General features: G+C 43.3%; 1 protein-coding gene across 5 annotated transcripts in view; it reads right to left on the bottom strand.

The window, feature by feature from the left end:
• Positions 1 to 20,878, bottom strand: part of LOC140201841 (netrin receptor UNC5D-like) — a 903,393-nt gene that overhangs the window by 4,861 nt on the left and 877,654 nt on the right. For 2 of the 5 annotated variants that reach the window (XM_072266557.1, XM_072266559.1), the window contains exons 15-16: positions 17,565 to 17,732; positions 5,244 to 5,422 (exon numbers count right to left, since the gene is read on the bottom strand). In XM_072266557.1, the coding sequence (XP_072122658.1) occupies positions 5,244 to 5,422; positions 17,565 to 17,732 (347 nt within the window). Of the gene's footprint in view, positions 1 to 5,243; positions 5,423 to 11,334; positions 11,418 to 17,564; positions 17,733 to 20,878 lie in introns of those variants that run through there. The other 3 variants (XM_072266558.1, XM_072266561.1, XM_072266560.1) reach the window with 3 other exon arrangements.

The raw sequence follows: 20,878 nt of genomic DNA, 5'->3' as shown, positions 1-20,878 counted from the left end.
CATACTGTTCATACAGACCAAATCATTATACAGTGTATTGGGCTAGAGAAGGTTTCCCAACCTGGGGTCTATGGACCTCTTGTTTAATGGTATTGGACCATGGGATAAAAAAGGTTGGGAACCCCCAGACTAGGATAATGCAAAACAATAACAATGCAAAATAAAGTATAAAAGCTACCGAAGAAGTGCAGTGCAGGTAAATGATAAAATGCAGGATCATAATGAGGTAGATCGTGAGGCCAAGGGTCCATCTTATCATACAAGAGGTCCATTTGGGAGTCTGATAACAATGGGACAGCGGCCATTCTTGACCCTGGTGGTACATTCTTTCAGGTGTTTGCATCTCCTGCCCGATGGGAGAGGGGAGGAGAGAGAATGTCCGGGGGAAGGAAGGTACTTTGATTCTGCCAGCTGCTTTACTGAGGCAGCCAGAAGTACAGACAGAGTCCATACAGAGCTGGTTCCCATGATGTGCTGATCTGTGTCCAGAACTCCCTGCAGTTTCCTGTGGTCATGTGCGGAGCAGTTGCCGTACCAAGCTGTGATGTGTCCAGAGCATCAATAAAAATGGGAATAATGGATGGGGAACATGCTGAATTTATTTAGATTCCTGTGGAACTAGAGGCATTGGTGAGCTTTCTTAGCTCTGACAACAACATGGTTGAACCAGGGAAGGTTATTGGTCCAACCTCGACACTGTTGATGTAGACAGGAGCGTGTGCGCAGCCCCTTCTTTTTGAAGTCAAGGCCCAGCTCTTTCATTTTTTTTACATTGAGGGAAGGATAGATAGCTCTCTATCTCCTCCCTGTTGGGTAGGTGGTGTGAAATCTTTTATCTTCCCCAGAAGAGAGTCAAAGAACATGACAGCACAGGAACTGGCCCTTCAGCCCATCTAGTTGGTGCTGAATGATTAACCTACCTAGTCCCAGTGACCTGCATCCATACCATAGCCCTCCATACTCTTCCCATCCACATACTTAATCCAAATTTCTCTTAAGTGTTGAAATTGAACCCACATTTACCACTTGTGCTGGCTGCTTGTTCCACAATCTCACCACCCTCTGAGCGAAGACGTTTCCCTTTAAATATTTCACCCTTAACCAATGACCTCCAGTTAAAGTCTCAGCCAACCTCAGTGGAAAATGTTTGCTTGCATTTACCCTAACTATACCTCTCATAATTTTGTATGCCTCTATCAAATCTCCCCTCAATCTTCTACGTTCTAGGGAATGAAGTTCTAACCTATTCAACCTTTCTTTGCAACATAGGCTCTCTGGTGACATCTTTGTAAACCTTCTCTGCACTCCTTCAATCTTATTTACATCCTTCCTGTAGGTAGGTGACCAGAACTGCACACAATACTCCAAATTAGGTCTCACCAATGTCTTATACAACTTCAACATAATGTCCCATCTCCTGTACTAAATGCATTGGTTTATAAAGGCCAATGTAGCAAAAGTTTTCTTTATGAATCTATCTATCTGTGATGGAATTTTCAAGAAATTATGGATCTGTATTTCCAGATCCCTCTGTTCTACTGCACTCCTCAGTACCCTATCACTCACCGAGGAAGACCTAAACTAGTTGGTCTTCCCAAAGTGCAATACCTCATACCTGCCTACATTAAGTTCCATCTGCCATTTTTCCAGTTCATCTAGATCCTGTTGCAAGCTTTAATAGTCTTCCCCGCTGTCCAGTACACCCGCAATCTTGGTGTCATTCATATATCTGCTGATCCAGTTTACTACATTCTCATTCAGATTGCTGATATAGATGACAAACAACATTGGACCCAGTACTGATCCCTGTTGCACACCACTAGTCACAGGCTTCCAGTCAGAGAGGCAACCATCTACTACCGCTCTTTGGATTCTCCTGCGAACCCAATGTCTCATCCAATTTACTATCTCATCTTGAATGCAAAGTGACTGAACCTTCTTGACCAACTTCACGTGCGGGACTTTGTCAAAGGCATTGCTAAAGTCCATGCAGATAAAATCCACTACATTTCCTTCATCAACTTTCCTCGTAACTTTGTTGGAAAACTCTGTAAGGTTGGTTAGATATGAGCTACAATGCATGAAGCCATGTTGACTATCCCTAATCAATTCCTGTCGAATCAAGCACTTATGTATCCAGTCCCTTAGAATACCTTGCAATAACTTTCCCACTACTGATCTCAGGTTCATTGGCTCGTAATTTCCTGGCTTGTTCTTAGAACCTTTCTTAAACAATGGATCAACATTAGTGTTGGACCCATAATGTTAGTTAAGAACAATATTAGGTCCATAATTCATTGGAAGTTGCATCACAGGCAGATAAGGTTGTAAAGAAAGGTTTTGGCACACAGCCTTCATAGATCAAAGTATCGAATCTGAAAAGGGTCCTTGAGAAGATCAAGTTGTTCAAGATGGCACCAGTGAACAATGATTCCTTGGGAGACACCTTCCAGCTAGTCAATTCACTTTTTCTACAAGTTCTATTATTTTTTTTATCTTAATTGTGTTTTGGAAACTGCTGGTGCATTTGTCTCACAGTTTGGAGTTTGATCAAGTGACCTAGTGCTCTGCTGTCCCCAAGAATATTCCAAGAGAGGATCACAAGCATGAGCTGCCTCTAAGAAAAGACCAGAGAGGGAGCACAGGGCTATGATCGACTCTATTTCTTCCTGACTGCGGGTTGGTAGTCGCTCTCCATGGAGGCTGTGGATTGGCGGTTGCTCTCCATGGAGGCCATGTGTCGACGGCCGCTCTCCACAGAAGGACTGAGTTCAAGCAGTCGCTCTCCTCAACGCTGACGGGGAATGTTTTGGAAATTCTGAGATCGATGTGATATTGGTGAGGACAGTAGTTTATATTGCTCTCCTTCAGTTTTCTGTGTTCTCTTTCTTATTGCCGATCAGCGGGTTGGGGTTTGGGGTTCAGGGGTTTGATGTCCTTGTGGGTGATATGTTAGTTTTTGTGCAAGGGAGGGGTTGGGGAATTGGGATCTGATGTTTTTCTGTGTGGCCGATCTGTTAGATTTTTATGTGTGAGAGACAGGGTTGGGGATTTGATGTTATCGCTGCTGTTTTGTTTTTCCCTGTGGGCGATATGTTAGTTTTTTGTGAGGAAGGGGGCTGGGAATTTTGGCGTTTAACGTTCTAGCTTCTGTTTTCCAGGAGGGCGATCTGTTAGTTTTTGTGCGAGGGAGGGTTTGAGGAATTTGGGGTTTGTGATTTTTTGTTTCTTTTTCTTTTTTGTGCAGGCAGTGATTGGGGGTTGATGTCTTTTCTTTCAATGACTTCCATGGTTTTTCTGTATCTCATGGCTATCAGGAGAAGATGAATCTCAGAGTCGGATTCTGGCAACATATTTTGATAATAAAATGAACCTTTTGACCTTGCTGCTGCTTTGCCTCAATTCTATAGATTCTGTGTCCATCCCCCTAGTAAATACAGATCCAAAAGATCTACATAAGTTCTCCCCCATCTCTTTTGGCTTCACACATAGATTACCACTGTGATCTTCCCGAGGACCAAGAAGGAAAGAAAAACAAAAAAACTACCTACAGACTAAGCCTCTCCTCAGCAAAGCCTCAACTACCCAGAGCCTCAACTCCTCAAACCAACTCATACAATGGCCACTCCATTTAAACCCAACTTCTTTCTATTGGATCTTGTCAGGTGCCTAATTATGCACAATCCAATATTTTCTCGTCAACTGTGGCGCGTAAAAAGTGCCGATTGCCCCTGCTCGCTTCTTTTAAACTCTCAGAATACTGACACTTCAGGGAGCTGCTGAAGTTTAGTGTACCATCCAGCCATGCGGCAATTTCTCTGTTCTACACTGGAGACAGCCAATTCTTTTGTGCAATTATCATTTGGCATTTGAAAAGTGAAAGGGTAAAGGACCATACTGAGAAAGCACTGACAGTATATGTACCCTGTAAAGATTGACACACTACTGACACAGTCCTAGGGGGCGTGCTGTATACTAACTACACCTACACACTCCTAGGGACAACCTGTAAACACCAACACACCCTCACAGGTATGCTGCATTGACTTACAAACTCCCAGAGACCTGCTTTATACACAAGCACACAACAAGCCCCCCTCTAAAAAGACTGAACAGACTCTGAAACAGCTTGCAAATGCTGAGACCCCTGTTAATGCAAACACACTCCCAGGGATCCCCCTGTAAATCCCTATACTACTCAAACTACCCTCATACACCTCACAGCAAGTACTGAATGTTAAGCTAATGCTGTCATTTGTCACGTAAGTACCAACATTTCCAGAATACGATGTTGTTGTTGCTGAGATCTTGAGGAGGTTCGTATTCTGGAGATGGAAAGAACAACCAGAAGACAGCAGAAAAGAGCCAGGAGAAATGCACCCATGGTTGCCACCACTACCACATATATATGTCCCACCTGCAATAGAGCTTGTGGGTCCAGGATAGGGCTGTATAGTCATCAAAGATCTCACCGTTAAAGGAGTGGGCGTCATCATCGGATGTCGATGGACAACCGAAGAGAAGAAATACCAACATACACCTAGGAACCCTCCAGAAATCCTGATTGACTCTCAGCATCCCCCTGTATATCCTGTCATGTTTCCTGGTACCCCCTGTAATTCCTGATGCATTTCTGGGCGCACCTGTAAATACTGACGTAATCCTGGAGACCCGCTGTAAATCCTTACACATTCCCAGGGACCCCTGTATCGCTGACCTATTCCTGGGGTCCCCCTGTAAATCTTCATGCACTCCCTGAAACGTGCAAAAGTGAGAACCCCTGCTAATGCAGACACCCCCCCCAGAGTCCTCCCGCAACACTGACCCACTGCTCGTGGTGAGGTGGCACAGTGGCATAGCAGTTAGCACAGCGCTACTGCAGAGCTAGCGACATGGGTTCAATTCCCGCTGCTGGCTGTAAGGAGTTTGTACGTTCTCCCGGTGACCACGTGGGTTTCCTCCCAGACTCCAGAGACGGATGGGTGAGTAGGTTAATTGGTGACGTCGGTGTAATTGGGCAGCGCAGGTTTGTTGAGCTGGAAAGGCATGCTGCTGTGTTGCATCTCGCAAATAAAAAGTAAAATTGCCAGAGTTTCTGTAACCACAAACACACTCCGAGGGAATCCCCTCATTGTGCATTTTTTGAGTTGAACCTATCAACAGTAAGTTATCTGAGAGGACATAAAAGCCAGTTTTTGTAAAGTGACTGTTCCTCCCAGGTGGTGTGCCTTTGTTCTACCCACCTGTCAATATGCAGTTTCTGTGCTAACAGCCGCCAGTCCTTGCCTGTTGCACTGGGAATGTCGAACGTGGAACAGATTTTCTGCCTGATCGAATATGGAATCTTAAACGGTTTGGGGCCTGTTACATTGGTCACACCACTTGCAAACTGTGTGCAGAGGTGAACAGCTTCTCTCTCGCCCTGCAAGAAGAGACAAGCGTCTTTAATCATTGCCCAAGCCAAAAATGATCCGTGACTTTACCGCCAGGGAAAGGAAAATAATTTTCTCACACAGGGACCCTGCGGATTATTCTCTTAAAGTGTCTTCTTTCGAACCATTATCAGGAAACTATCACTGGCTGATGCATTATCCATGAATCAGCTGTATGCTTGGATTGTTCATTAATTATAAATGCCTCGTAGCAAGTACTGAATGTTAAGTTAGTGCTGGAATTGGTCAAGTGATACCATTTGCCTGGCCTTGTTTCATTCCACCACCAGTTGGATATGGAATAAGGTAGATGATCTTGTAGCACCGTTGGAGAGGTATAACACTGTGAGCATCACTGAGATGCGGCTGAAAGGATGTGGTAGTTGGCAGCTTAACAACCAAGGATACACCTTGCATCGAAAGTACAGGCAGGGAGAGGGGGTGGAGTGGCACCGCTGGTAAAAAAATGAAATCGAATCCTTAGAAAGTGGTGGCTTCCAATCGGAAGACGTAGAATCCCCATGGGTAGAATTAAGAAATTGCAAGGGCAAAATGACCCCGATGGGAGTTATATACAGTCCCCTGAACTGTAGCCAGGAAGTGGGAGATAAATTTCAATGGGAAGGAGAAAAGACATGTAATAAGGGCAATAGTCACGGGGGATCTCAATATGCAGGTAGATTGGGAAAATTAGGTAGGTGCTGGATCTCAAGAGAGGGAACCTATAGAATGCCTACGAGATGGCTTTTTTAGAACAACTTGTGTTTGAGCTCACTATGCTATTCCGGATTGGGTGTTGTGTAATGAACCAGATTTGATTAGGGAGCTAAGGTAAAGGAACCTTTGGGAGAGGGATCATAATATGATAGAATTCACCCTGCAGTTTGAGAGGGAGAAGATAAAGTCAGATGCATCAGTATTACAGTGAAGTAAAGGGAATTTAAGAGGCCTGAGTGAGAAGCTAGCCAACGTTGATTGGAAGGGGACATCAGCAGGGACGATGGCAGAACAGCAATGGTTGGAGTTTCTGGGGAGGGGCAATTCAGAAGGTGGGGGACAGATACATCCCAAAGATGAAGATGTATTCTAAAGGGAGGATGAGGCAACTGTGGTTGACAAGGGAAGGCAAAGAGAGCATAAAAGCAAAAGAAAGGGCATATAATATAGAAAAAATTCATGGAAGTTAGAGGATTGGGAAGTTTTTAAAATCCAACAGAAGACAACTGATAACAAAAACTATAAGGAGAGAAAAGATAAAATATGAAGGTAAGCTAGCTGAATATATCAAAGAGAATACTGACTCTTTTTCCAGACATGTAAAGAATAAAAGAGAGGCGAGAGTGAATATTGGATTGCTGGAAAATGATGCTGGAGAGGTTGTAATGAGGGACAAAGAAATGGCAGGTGAACTTAAGTATTTTGCATCAGTGTTCCCTGTGGCATTATGTCAGAAATTCACGAATGTCGGTGGCAGAAATGAGTGTTGTTGCTCTTACTAAAGAGAAGGTGCTTGGGAAGCTGAAAAATCTTAAGGTGGATAAGCCAACTGGACCAGATGGACTACACTCCAGGGTTCTCAAAGAGGTAGCTGAAGAGATTGTGGAGGCATTAGCAATGATCTTTCAAGAATCACTAGATTCTGGAGTGGTTTCAGAGGACAGGAAAATTGTAAATGTCACTCCACTCTTTCAGAAGGAAGAAAAGCAAAAGGAAAGAAATAATAGGCTAGGTAGCCTGGCTTCAGTGGTTGGGAAGATGCTGGAGTCCATTGTTAAGGATGACGTTTTGGGGTACTTGGAGGCACATGATAAAGCAGGCCAAAGTCAACATGGTTTCCTTAAGTGGAAATCTTGCCTGACAAATCTGTTGGAATTCTTTGAGGAAATAACAGACAGAATAGACAAAGGAGGGTCAGAGGATGTTGCATACTTGGAATTTCAGCCAGCCTTTGACAAGGTGTTGCACATGAGGCTGCTTAACAAGGTAACAGCCCATGGTATTACAGAAAGATACTAGCACGGTTAGAGCATTGGCTGATTGGCAGGAGACGAAGAGACGGAAAGAGGGGAGCCTATTCTGTTTGGCTGCTGGTGACTAATTGTGCTTGCAGGGGCCAGTATTCGGACCACTTACTTTCAAGTTATACATGAATGATTCGAACAACAGAATTGATGGCTTTGTGGCCATGTTTGCAGACAATAGAAAGATAAGTGGGAGGAGGGAGGTAGTGTTGAGGAAGCAGGGAATCTGCAGAAGGACTTGGAGAGACTGGGAGAATGGGCAAAGAAGTGGTAGAAGAAATATAGTGTAGGGAAGTGTATGATCATGCGCTTTGGTAGAAGAAATAAAGGCAAAGAATATTTTCTAAATGGGTCAAAAATTCAACATCAGAAGTGCAAAGGGAATTGGGAGTCTTTGTGCAGGATTCCCTAAAGGTTAACTTGTAGGTTGAATCAGTGATAAGGAAGGCAAATGCAATGTTAGCATTCATTTTGAGAGAACTAGAATATAAGAACAAGGATGTAAAGCTGAAGCTTTCTGAGGCACTTGGAGTATTGTGAGCAGATTTAGGCCACTTATTTAAGAAAAGATGTGTTGGAATTGGAGAGGGTCCAGAGGAGATTCATGAGAATGTTTGTAGGAATGAAAGGATTGACGTATGAGGAGCGTTTGATGGCTCTAGGCCAGTACTCGCTGGAGTTTTGAAGAATAAAGGAAAGATCTCAATGAAACTTATCAAATATCGAAAGGCCCAGATAGAGTGGATGTGGAGAGAACGTTTCCTAGAGTGGGTGAGTCTAGGACTAGAGGGCACAGCCTCGGAACAGAGGGATGCCCATTTGGAACAGAGGTACAGTAGAAGGAATTTCTTAAGCAGAGGGTAGTGTAATTGTGGAATTCATCATTGTGGATGGCTATGAGGCAAAGTTATTCAGTATATTTCAAGCAGAGGTTGATAGTTTCCTGGTTAACCAGAACATCAAGGGTTAGAGGAAGAAGGGAGGAGAATGGGGTTGAGAGTGATAATGAATCAGCCATGATGGAATGGTAGAGAAGACCTGAAAGGCCAAGTGGCCTAATTCTGCTCCTATGTCTTATGGTTTTATCAGCTCACATACACAAAGACACTGGATGCCACAGGGTACATCAATTGCTGCTCTTAAACACAAATTGATTATATATAAATGGAATGCAATGGCTGCATTAATGTAACCTTTATTAAAAATCTCACTAGAATACCTCTTTGTAGTAAGACCATAAGGACAAAGGAGCAGAATTAGGCCATTCAGCCCATCAAGTTTTCTCCACCATTCCAACATGGCTGCTTTATTAACCCTATTGTCCTGACTTCTCCCCATAAGTTTTGAGGTCTTTACTCAGCAAGGAACTACCAACTTCTGTTTTAAATATACCCAATGACTTAGCCTCCACAGCTAAATACAGCAAAAAAATCACCAGTCTCTGGCTAAAAAAATTCCTGCTCATCTCTGTTCTAAGGGGACATCCTTATATTTTGAGGCTATGCCCTCTGGTCCTAGTCTCCTCCACTATAGGAAACATCATTTCCAGATCCACTCTGTCTGGAGCTGTAAATATTGAGTAGGTTTCAATGAGATACCCCGTCATTCTTCTAAACTCCTGCGAGTACAGGCCTGGATAATTCAAATGCTCCTCATGTATTATCCATTCATTTCCGAGACATTCTTGTGAGCTTCTTTTGGATCTTGAGTCCTTCTCAGGCAGTCCCTGAGTCATAGAAATTATTGGCTTGCTCCCTTGTTCTTTGGAGGCTAATCGGGCAAGAGGAAGGTCAGAGCCAATTAAATGTTGGATTTATTACTTCAGGAAATGATTTTTCACTTATTCTTTCCAATTCTGCTGAGTTGGCTACTCAGATGAAGGAAGGGAAGCGAAATCAGTTGAATTAAAATATTCTATCCAAATGCTGGCTGTCTAACTTTTTGGTACAGTAGATCAATTATTTTACTAAATAACTTCTTAACTAAATTTAACTTTCTAACTAAAGTTGCTTACTAACTGCAACTTTGAGATTCCTCTGAGCATGAGTACAGATGGTTCGCGTGAATAGAATAAAATTAATACAGGGCATTAAATATGATTGTTTTTTGGGACTGGGCCGGCAGACAATCATTCCCTTAGTGTGGCTTTACGTAGTCGAGGCAGCTCAGCTATGCGGCTCGCAGGGCTGCTGTCTCACAATTGTAGTGAGCCCAGTTCAATTCTGACTTCCTGCACTCTCTATGTGAAGTTCATGTGTGCTCCCTGAGACGGCGTGGGTTTTCCTGAATGCTCTGGTTTCCTCCCACTAAAAGTGTGTAGCTTCATTCCTGGGTGTTTGGGGTCCTGTCATCGGCTAGTCGGCGGGGGGTGGGGGGGGTGTCGGTATCGAAGATTGGAGCCTGAAGGTCAAAGTTGAAGCCCGATGACTGAAGCCTGGAGACTGGAGGCCTATCCTGGGGCTGGAGGACTGCCCATTGATGTGGGTGCGTGGGGGTGGGGGGAGGAAATGGGGCTTCTTTTGCTGCTGACTTGCTGCCTGTTGTGTTCTGTTTTGTTGCATTCTCTGTTATTCTGCCAAGCCCCGTGGGCATCCTATGTTGGAGCCGGAATATGTTGCAATGCCTTGCGGGCTGCCCACCCTGCACATCCCTAGGTTCGTTGAGAACACAAAACACACAATTCATTGTATGCTTCAATGTACATGTGATAAACGAATCTTAGTCAGAGTCTGGTGGACTAATTGCCCACTGTAAATTGTGAAATGACCGCCCACATCATATGATATTTCACGGAATGACGATGATGAATTGCTGACAGTAAACTACCACTACAGTGCAAGCCATTAGAATTTGCGGGGTACTGATGGAAATACGGGGGAGAATAAAATGCGATTAGCTTAGGATTCACGTAAATGAGTGTTAAGTAGAACTTGTGAAAAAAAAATTGATTTCTTTTGGTTTAAACCAGGCCTAAATGAGAAGCCATTAAAAATCAGAACCAGGTTCATTACCATTGACATATGTCGTGAAATTTGTTATTTTGTGGCAGCAGTACAGTACGATAGGTAAAATAAAACAGAAAAACATAAAATTAAGTAAGTAGTGCAAATATAGGGAGGTAGTGATCATGGGTTCATTGTCCATTCAGAAATCTGATGGTGGAGGAGAAGAAACAGTTATTAAAATGTTCAGTGTGTGTCTTCAGGCCCCTGTACTTCCTCTCTGATGGTGGTAATGAGAAGAGGGCATGTCCTGGGTGGTGGGGGTCCTTAATGATGGATGCTGCCTTTTTGAGGCATCACCTTGTTGAAGATGGAGGGAAGGCTAGTGCCTGTGGTGAGATGACTGATTTTACATTGCTCTGCAGCTTTTTCTGCTCCTGCACTAATCCAGCCCACTCACTAGATATTGCCACTCATTTGGGCACCTGGGGATGGGTGGTTACCACAGTTGTGTTGATACAGGTTACGGGTTTGAGATTGGAATTAAATGATCTCCAGGCCAACAGCACCGAAACAGAGTACATGGTCACTGTTCTGATCACCGAGCACCCGCTTTCACTAATCCCTTCATATTCTCCACAGATCCCCATCCACACCTGCTGGTTCAAACAGCCATGGATGCACTAGGAGCATGTTCAGTGCCCAATTAAACGATTAAACCATACATCATGTGAAATAATGGGAGAGTGCAGCGATCTCAGAGAGTTTTGTGGGTTGGAGGAATTTCCAGGGCTCCATGGTGACGTAGTGGTTACAGCTTGGGGAGTCTGAGTTTGGAGTTCAATTCTGGTGTTGTCTGTAAAGAGTTTGTACGTTCTCCCTGTGACCGCGTGGGTTTCCTCCAAGTGCTCCGGTTTCCTCCCAAACTCTAAAGATGCACCAGTTAGTAGGTTATTTGGTCATTGTGATAAAATAGATGGGTTGCTGGGGTGGTCCAGAAGGCCCTGTTCCGCGATGTATCTCTAAACAAGATAGATAAAATTGAACGAATTGTGAAGAGCATTTGAAAAACACTGCACTGGATTGCCAGAGCCAACACAGGCCAGTGGGTATAGAGATGATGAGAAAACAGCACGAGGTAGACCATAGAGAGTAGAGTTTTGGATGAGCTCCTAGCCCTTGCAAGGAAGAAGGCAGGTGAGCATTATATCTGGATTTGAAAGCATGGACAAGAGTATCACTAGTAGTTTGGATGGGGCAACTCCAGAGGTGTTCGTACAATTGGTGACATTGGCAATGGAACAGGAATGAATTTATTTTGTCAGCAACAACCACTCACTAGTTTTTCTATAGATTCTACAGCAATTGAATGAAATACCACAAGATACCTCAGATGAATGGGCTATCTCGATACAGGACAGTACCTTACAATGCAAAATGATGTTGATAGGGGCTAGCATTGGTGTCACACAGTTAATCAACATCTCCTGAAATAACCAACATCGCATGAGTTGAATGAATCCATGGGGAATTTTAATAAACTCTGTTAAGGCAGTGTGTATAACAATGGCAGTGAGACTGACAGCAACTTGGCTTTGAGGATTGCGGGACATCATGGACTTAACCTCACACTGATCCACACTTTAGGACAGCTGCCCTTGAAGGTAGAGCATTTAAAATTCCTGGAGAAGGGTCTCGGCCCAAAGCGTTGACTGTTTATTCAGTTCCATAGATGATGCCTGACCTGCTGAGTTCCTCTGGTGCTTTGACTGTGTTGCTTTGGATTTCCAGCATCTGCAGGTTTTTTGTGATCAAAATTTTCAATATAAGTTTGACGTACTTCACTCTATTTTTCAGTGCTCTGATGTACATGTGACAAATAAAGCTAACCTTTCTAATATTTTTTCGAACATCTACAACCATTTTACTGTTGTTATAATGTAAAAATGACGTACATTTTTACCTTATTCAATCTGAAGTAGTACATCTTGTGCAAATGAAGCAAAAACATTCATACTGATGGATGGAGAAGATGGTACTTCAGTCAGCTTCACCTCATGCTGGATCTTTATAAGATTTATCTAATTAATTCTACTGTCCACTGACATTTAACCTTACCCTCTCATTTTTAAAAAAAAAGTCTGTCACGAGCCTTGTGGCCCATCAGGCCAGTGCTTATGCTGGTTTCCTTACCCTCTCATAATGACATAAAAATGGTGCGCATTGTCTACAGATGGTAGCAACGGCAGATTCAGGCTAGTTGGCAAACAAAATCTACTCTTACATGGAGGAAAGAATGCTTACTGATGATGAAGGAGAGATGCAAAGGCAGAATATACTTACCCCTACCATTCTAGATCACTGTAAGATACATTTCTGGTGTAGAGTTAGTGGGCTAATTGGTCTCATTTTGCATCATAATGATTCTATGATTATGACTGTGAACTATTCTGCCACTGGAATTAGTATCTAAAACCCTTCAAGGTTCTGAGCAGCTCTATCAAACCACTTTGGTGGTTATAGGTTGAACATTCCTAGTCACTCCACATTCTTCTCTGCTGGTTTTGTCCTTGGTACTACAGCCTTCGAATCAAACAGCATAGAAATGGGCCCTTCGGCCTACCATCTCCATGCCGACCTTTGTGCCCAACTACATTAAACTCATTTGCCCACATTAGCACCGTATCCTCCTATGCTTTGCATTTTTGCCTGCATTAGGACCGCATTTGGACCTATTTGCTGACAATAGGATACTGTATACTTCTGTGGCTTGCCTAACTGCTTCTGTAACATAATCATTATAAGGTTCCATCCCCTCCTCTTGCTGTGCATTCTAGTTTTAGTAAATTAGAATCGCGGAATCGTACTGTATGGAAAGAGGCCATTCTGCCCAACTTGCCCATGCTGACAGTGGGCACTGTTCTGAATTAACCCCATATCCCAGCACTTGGTCTAAAGCCCTCAATGACTAAACTTAGATCAAAGCTTATCTAGACACTTAAATTCTGTCAGTGGCTCCACCTCAACCACTCTCCCAGACGGTGCATTCAAATTTCTCCCTTCACGTCCGCTCCATCATCATCCTTAAAGATACTTTGCTACACATTGGAGCAGATTTCTATTGTTGCCTGGTTTGAAAATGGCATTGCTGTTCTTCCTTTCGTTAAGCGGAGGAAGAAGTCCTGAATGCCAAATCCACTAAAATGACGCAGGATGAGGCCATCGAAGTCTTGGCTTCCAATGCTGTTTTATATTCATGGAGGTGAGCCTGAACATTTGGGAGGAGTCTAAAGGGCAACTTCTTCTCTCAGAGGGAGGTCCATATACAGAATGATCTGCCAGAGGAAGAGGTCGTGGCAAGTGCATTCATAACTTTTAATAGACACCCAGACAGGGAAATGAATAGGAAAGGCTGAAAGCGTGAGGTGACAAAATAAGGCAAATAGGACCAGCTTAGATGGAAACCTCAGTTGCCATTGACCTTGTTTCTGTGCCGTATGATTTTACTTAGAGGCCAGCACGGTAACAGGGCCATCTGGCCCAATGAGCCCTCGCTGTCCAATTTCACCCATGGGACCCATTAATCTACTGCCCCGTGCATCTTTGGGGTGTGGGAGGAAACCGGAGCACCCCAAGGAAACCAATGAGGTCATGGCGAGAATGTACAAACTCTGGTGCAATTGAACCCCGTCGCTGGCACTATAACAGCGTTACGCTAACAGCCACGTTACCGTGCTGCCTCATGATGCCATAAATCATTTCCTTCGATAGAAATGTGAGAATTCACGTCCTGTTCCAGCAACTTCAATGCCAACATTAAGGCTGAGGGAATGCTGCTTTGTTAGCAGTACTTCCCTTTGCTTGGGAGCTAAGGAATGAAATACTGCTTGCTCTTCCAAATCCATGTAAAAGATTCCATGCTGTTATCTTGATTAGGAGTGGTGTGCCTTTGACAATCCTTACACCCCAGTCAACTTTACCAACAAACAGATCCGTCATCACATTGTGAGACCCTCTAAATTAGCTGTCAAATTTTACACACCATAACAATAACTACATTTTAGATGTATTTAATTCACTGTGGGTCAGTGACTGCTTGAGAGGGACATTAATATGACCACAGAAATTCATATCCTTCTTTCAAAGGCTAGAACCACCAGGGTAATTTTAAAATGGTTATTGATTGGATTTGAAATGCCTTCCAAGTACCATGTTTTATGCACTATAAGGCCTCTTGCAGACTCTCACATAATGAGTAAAAGTGATAAATCAGCGATTTAACATTTCAAGCCAAAATCCTAACACCACAGGGAACAGTGCAAACATAAAGTGGTGAGTTACCTTTTTCTTTCTCACAGGTTTGCTTAATATTATGAAGAATATTATAGAGTGATTAAATTTGAGTTTGTTTGCTATGTGCCATATCGTATGACATGGGTGATCATGGTCTTTCCGTGACCATGATTGTACTTGGTAAATTTTTCTACGGAAGTGGTTTGCCGTTGCCTTCTTCTGGGCAGTGTCTTTACAAGACAGGTGGCCCCAGCCATTATCAATACTCTTCAGAGATTGTCTGCCTGGTGTCAGTGGTCCCATAACCAGGACTTATGATGTGCACCAGCTGCTCATAGGACCATCCACCATCTGCTCTCATAGCTCGCCTGACCCTGACCAGGAGTGGAGGATCTAAACAGGTGCTACACCTTGTTCAAGGGTGATTTGCTGGCTAGCAGAGGGAAGGAGCACCTTACACCTCCATCCTACCACCCAAAGTTGAGTAGCACATACAACATGTTGCAGGAACTCAGCAGGTCAGGCAGCACCGATGGAGAGAAATAAAGAGACGATATTTTGGGCACAGACCCTTCGCCAATCTTGGTGAAGAGATTTGGCCTGAAACATTGACTCTATAGAAGCTGCCTGGCCTGCTGAGTTCCTCTAGCATCTTGTGTGTGTTACTCTGGATTTCTAGCATCTGCAGACTTGTATTTATGATTAAAGCTGAGGCCTATTTTTTTGAGACCAACTGCAAAATCAGTGGTTCCAGAAGTTGCAGAGGATTACAGGCTCCACCAGCTCCAACACAGGCACAAGCCTCCACCCCTTCGAGGACATCTTCAAAAGGCAGTGAGCACCTCAAGAAGGCAGGGGACCCTCACCATCGAGGACATGTCCTCTTCTCATTACCCTCATCACGGAGGAGGTTCAGGAGCCTGAAGATACACAGTCTATTTTCTAGGAACGCGCACAAAGCGATGGAGGAACTCCAGCAGGTCGGGCAGCATCTATGGAGGGGTATAAACAATTGACTTCTTGGGCCTGCAGCAATTTGTGTGCGTTTTTCAAGATTTCCAGCATTTTGCGTTTAAGTTTTAGGAGCAGCATCTTACTCTCTGCCATCAGATTTCTGAACGGTCCTACCTCAATATTCAGCTCTCCTTTAGTACAATCTATTTGGGCAGATGGGGCTCATCGGCCGTGGTTGGCAGCTCATCTAGGAGAAGGAAAACTCTGATCTGGGACCCCCCACAGCCTTGCAGCTGTACCCACTCTCAGAGAAGATTTTGGGAGTAAACCCTGAAATATCTGGAGCCAGAGTCCCTTAGGCAATCCTACACTGAGTTCAATGCTGACTGGCATCGCCTGTGACGCTGCTGGTCTCTGCCGTTCCTGTAGATTCACCCGCTGTGTTGGGGGGGGAGCCTGCTCTCCATATTCAACCCTGACCAATGGAGTCCCTCCAAATACGATCTACCTGTCTCTCTATCAATCTACGGGTATTTATTTATTCATTGTAACCTATACTATTTTTTTAATGTTTTGCATTATACCTCTGTCACAAAACAACAAATTTCATGACATTATCAGTGACAATAAACCTGATTCTGATTCAGAAACAGCACAGAGAGAAACAACTTTACAGACTATGATTAGGATTTGAAGCACATGGTTGAGGTGAAAGGTCACTGACCGGAAACATTTACTCTGTTTCTCTCTTCATAAGATGCGGCCTGGCTTGCTGAGTTTCCCCCGTGTTTTTTAATTTGGGTTTTCTGCTTCTGCAGTTTTTAAATTTGCTTTTTAATTTGGAGCACTTTGCTGATCGAGCTATAGAAACAGATTACATTGCGAGGAGATACTCCAGGTAGAAGTGTCACAGAGAGCAGAATGGGACTAACTGGAACCCTTTTCAAAAGAAATGGTCAGCGCTTGGTTGGACAAATAAAGATAAAGACGAGGTTTATTTGTTGCATTTGAAAGGCAAAATGCATTGTTTGTGTCAAATCAAATCAAACCAGCAAGATGGTGCTGGGCAGCCTTCAAGTGCCACCACACTTCTGGCACTAATGTAACATGCCCACAACTCACTTACCCTAACCATTCATCTCTGGAGTGTGGGGAGGAAACTGAAATACCCAGAGGAAGCACACAGGGTCATAAGACCATCAGACATAGGAGCAGAATTAGGGCATTCGTTCACGGGCAGAATGTACAAACTCTTTACATACAGTGGCAGGAATTGAAGCCCAGTCTTACAGTTGGTACTACAGAACACTACAGTAAGAATTCCTTCTCTTTGCCAACACAAAATCTACACCTGCACACCTGCTCGCTAACACAAATACCTAATCAGCCAATCATGTGGCAGCAACTCAATGCATAAAGGCACGCAGACATGGTCAAGAGGTTCAGTTGTTCAGACCAAACATCAGAATGGGGAAGAAATCTGATCTAAGTGATTCTGACTGTGGAATGATTGTTGGTGCCAGATGGGGTTGTTTGAGTATCTCAGAAACTGCTGATCCCCTGGGATATCCATGCACAACAGTCTCTAGAGTTTACGGAAAATGGTGCGAGAAACAAAAAATCCAGACAGCAGCAGTTCTGTGGGCAAAAACACCTTGTTAATGAGAGAGGTCAGAGAAGAATGGCCAGGCTGGTTCATGCTGACAGGAAGGTGACAGTAACTCAAATAAAGTTCAAAGTCAAAGTTAAAATTTACTTTGAACTTTGAGCTGACAGGAAGGTGACAGCAAACCAAGCAACCACGTGTTCTAACAGTGGCGTGCCGAAGAGTATCCCTGAATGCACAACACATTGAACCTTGAAGTAGATGTGCTACATCAGAAGACCATGAACCTGGTCCAGGGAATGCCTGTGAAGCTTACCTCAAGGATGGAGGTATTGATGTGAAAGGTCTGCTCGTTGCCTTTGAGCTGTCGGACACAGATCCTACAGGAGAGCTGGGTTGTTGCTGAGTTGAATCTTTCCACTTTGAAGGCACATGGCAGAGGCTGCTGCTTCCTGCTCCATATTTGGGAAAAGGCAATTTCCTGCTGAGGAGAGAACAGAGAATCATCCTCCCATTAGAGTCTGTGCAATAATCAATTTCTGTATTGACCCCAAAACATGAAGAGATGTTTACAGTTTTGGTCCCCCTTCTTTGCCAGAGAGTAGTGAATCTGTGGAATGCTGCAGAGGCAGAGGTTGACATATTCTTGACTGTTCAGGGCTTGAAGGGATACGGGGAGAAGACAGGAGATTAGGCCTGCGAGGAGAATTGGATCAGCCATGACGGAATGGCGGAGCAGACTCGATGGGCCAAATGGCTAATTCTCTTCTATATCCTATTGTCTTATAGTCTCTTATTAGGAAAGATGTGACTAAACTGGAAGGAGTGCAGAAAAGATTTACAAGGACATTAGCAGGACTAAAAGGACTAAGTTATAGGGAGAGGTTGACCAGGTTAGGTCTTTATTCCCTGGAATATAGGAGAATCACGGACAACCTTTTCGCCTTCCTTTCCAGTCCCGGTGAAAAGTCTTGGCCCAAACATCGAGTGTTTATTCCTCTGATTTGCTTGAAGAGTTTGTGTGCTATTTTATAAACTATTGAAGTCATACTTGACTTCAGAGGTTGCCTGAGTTGAGGATAACTCTCCGAGCTGACCATCCTCGAACTTGGTTGCTCCACCGTTAGGCACCTGGGCTCCAAGCTTTGAAATTTCTTTCATGACCTCTTTACCTCACTACCTTAATCTACAGGTCTGTCCGGAAACAGCCAACAAATACTGGGATCGCCGCTTGGCTGCAGACGCAAGTTTGTGTTTCCTTTCTTTGTGAGAGTAATGCTGTGATCTTTTTATGCTTCTTTAAATTGGTAAATTGGTTTATTATTGTCATGTACAGTGAAAAAATGTGTCTTGCATGCCATCCATTCAGATCACTTCATTACAACAGAAGATGATAACAGAATGCAGAATCGTGTTAGAGTGACAGAGAGAGTGCAGTGCTGGCAGGCAAGAGTTCATCTCATCATATCAGGCTTCTGTTCAATAGTTATAACAGCAGGCTAGAAGATGTCGTGAGTCTAGTGGAACATACTTTCAGTTTTTATCTATAATCTTCTGCTTGATAACAAACAATAAAATCAAAAGGTAAGACAGATTACTTTGTGAATCGTGTATTTGTCTCTGGAAATTGCTTCGTTTTAGGGATACAGCTTTATAAGTTGTTGGTTGGGAGGCCTTATTCCATGCTGTATAGCTTTTTGACTCTTACACACAGCTAACAAACGCCTCTCAACTGTTAAACAGCTTATGAATAGCAGGTATAACAAACAAATTAGTCAATTATCTTCTTGTGAAATAGGATCAAAAGAAATAGGAACAGAATTTGAGTTTGCTCTGTCATTCCATCGTGGCTGATTTTTTATCCCTTTCACCTCCCTTCTCCCCGAAACATTGGATGCCCTTACTAATCAAGAACCCGTCAACATCTGCTTTAAGTATGACCAATGACTTGGCCTCCACAGCCGCCTGCCGCAGTGAATTCCACAGATTCACCACTCATCTGGCCAAAGAAATTCCTTCTCAGCTATGTTGATTTTCCAGTCCTCCAGAACTATTCCAGAATCTAGTGAGTTTTTTTTTGAAAGATCATTATTAATGTCTCCACAATCTCTTTAGCTACCTTTTTCAGAACCCTGGTGTGTAGTTCATCTGGTCCAGGTGACTTATCTATCTTCAGACCTGCATCTTCCAAATTAGTCACAGAAATTCCAGCCATTTCTGCTAGTATCCCCTTCTAATCAACTTTGGCCATTCTCCTTCTCTGTAGTTACCTTTACTCAACTGCGATACTGATACTGTGCATCCAAATGTAGCTTCTCCCTCTCAAAATGCAGAGTGAGTTCTAATGTAATGTGATTACTGCCTCCGAATCGGTCCTTTACCTTGAGCTCGCTGATCAATTCTGGATTGGTATTGTTCACCACACAACACCCAATCCAGAAGTGCCTTTCTCAAGCGGACTTAACCCCAGGCTGCTCTAAAAAGCCAACTCCCAATCATTTTACAAATTGCTTATCTTGGGATCTAGCACCAGTCTAATTTTTGCAATCCACCTGCATATCTTCATCCCCCATGGTCATCATAACACTGTCCTTTTTATATGCCTTTTCTGTCTCCCATTTCAATTTGTAGCCCACATCCAGGTTACTGTTCGGAGGCCTGTGTACAACTCCCATCAAGGTCTTTTTACCTTTGCAGTTTCTTAACTCTATCCACAAGGATTCGACATCTCCTGATCCTATATCAGTTCTTTCTAAGGATCTGATTTATTTTTTTGGCAGTTAAGCCACCCCACGTCCTCTGCCCACCTGCCTATCATTTCAATACAATGCGTATCCTTGGATGTTAAGTTCTCAGCTGTGAGCTACTCCCAACCACAAGTCAGCGATGCCCGCAATGACGTATGTCAATGTGATAATAAACTAACTTTGAACTTTGACACCTGCCAATTTCTAACTGCTTTACAAGACTGGCTCCCCAAAATGCCCTCTAAAATCCACCAGAGGTTAATTGTGAGACAGAGATAGATAAACATTCAATTCATTGTGCTGGAATTGATTACATGTTTCATGGCACAATATGAAGCAGCAAGAATGAGACAGAATTTGGACACAGGCTGCTAAATGGTTTAGTAATGCACAGACACATTCCTCAAAGAAGTGCGGTATAACAGCTATCTTTAACAAGAGGAGAACCTAACCAGCTTCCCTTGTTATTCAGTACTACTGTCCATTTCCCCAGCACTGGTATCCTTTGACTCAGTTAGGGATGGGCTACAAATGCTGACTTTACCGATAGCGCCCACATCTTGAGAAATAAAGAAATAAGGGAAAAAATTACATAAATTTCACAATGATGTGTCCATCCAGCTTTTCCTCCTCATCACAATCTTGTCTTCAAAAAATGAATGAATTAAATATGCTTTAAAGCAGCTCTCCAAGTTTCCAATTACTCTGGAAATTTGAGAAAGCTCTCTAGGTAATTTGACTATTAATAAATTATTTGTGCCGGAGAAGCTCTGTGGCAAATTATCCACGCATACTAAATCAATTCCTTTTAATACAAATCAAATATTTATGTTCAATTAACCTGTAATGAGTAAACTTGCTTGCACTGTAATTGTTTATGATG

Source organism: Mobula birostris, chromosome 8, assembly GCF_030028105.1.
Source record: "Mobula birostris isolate sMobBir1 chromosome 8, sMobBir1.hap1, whole genome shotgun sequence".
NCBI classification, from domain to species: Eukaryota; Metazoa; Chordata; class Chondrichthyes; order Myliobatiformes; family Myliobatidae; genus Mobula; species Mobula birostris.
Note: the sequence above shows the minus strand (reverse complement) of the source record. Positions and strands in the feature narration are given on the sequence as shown.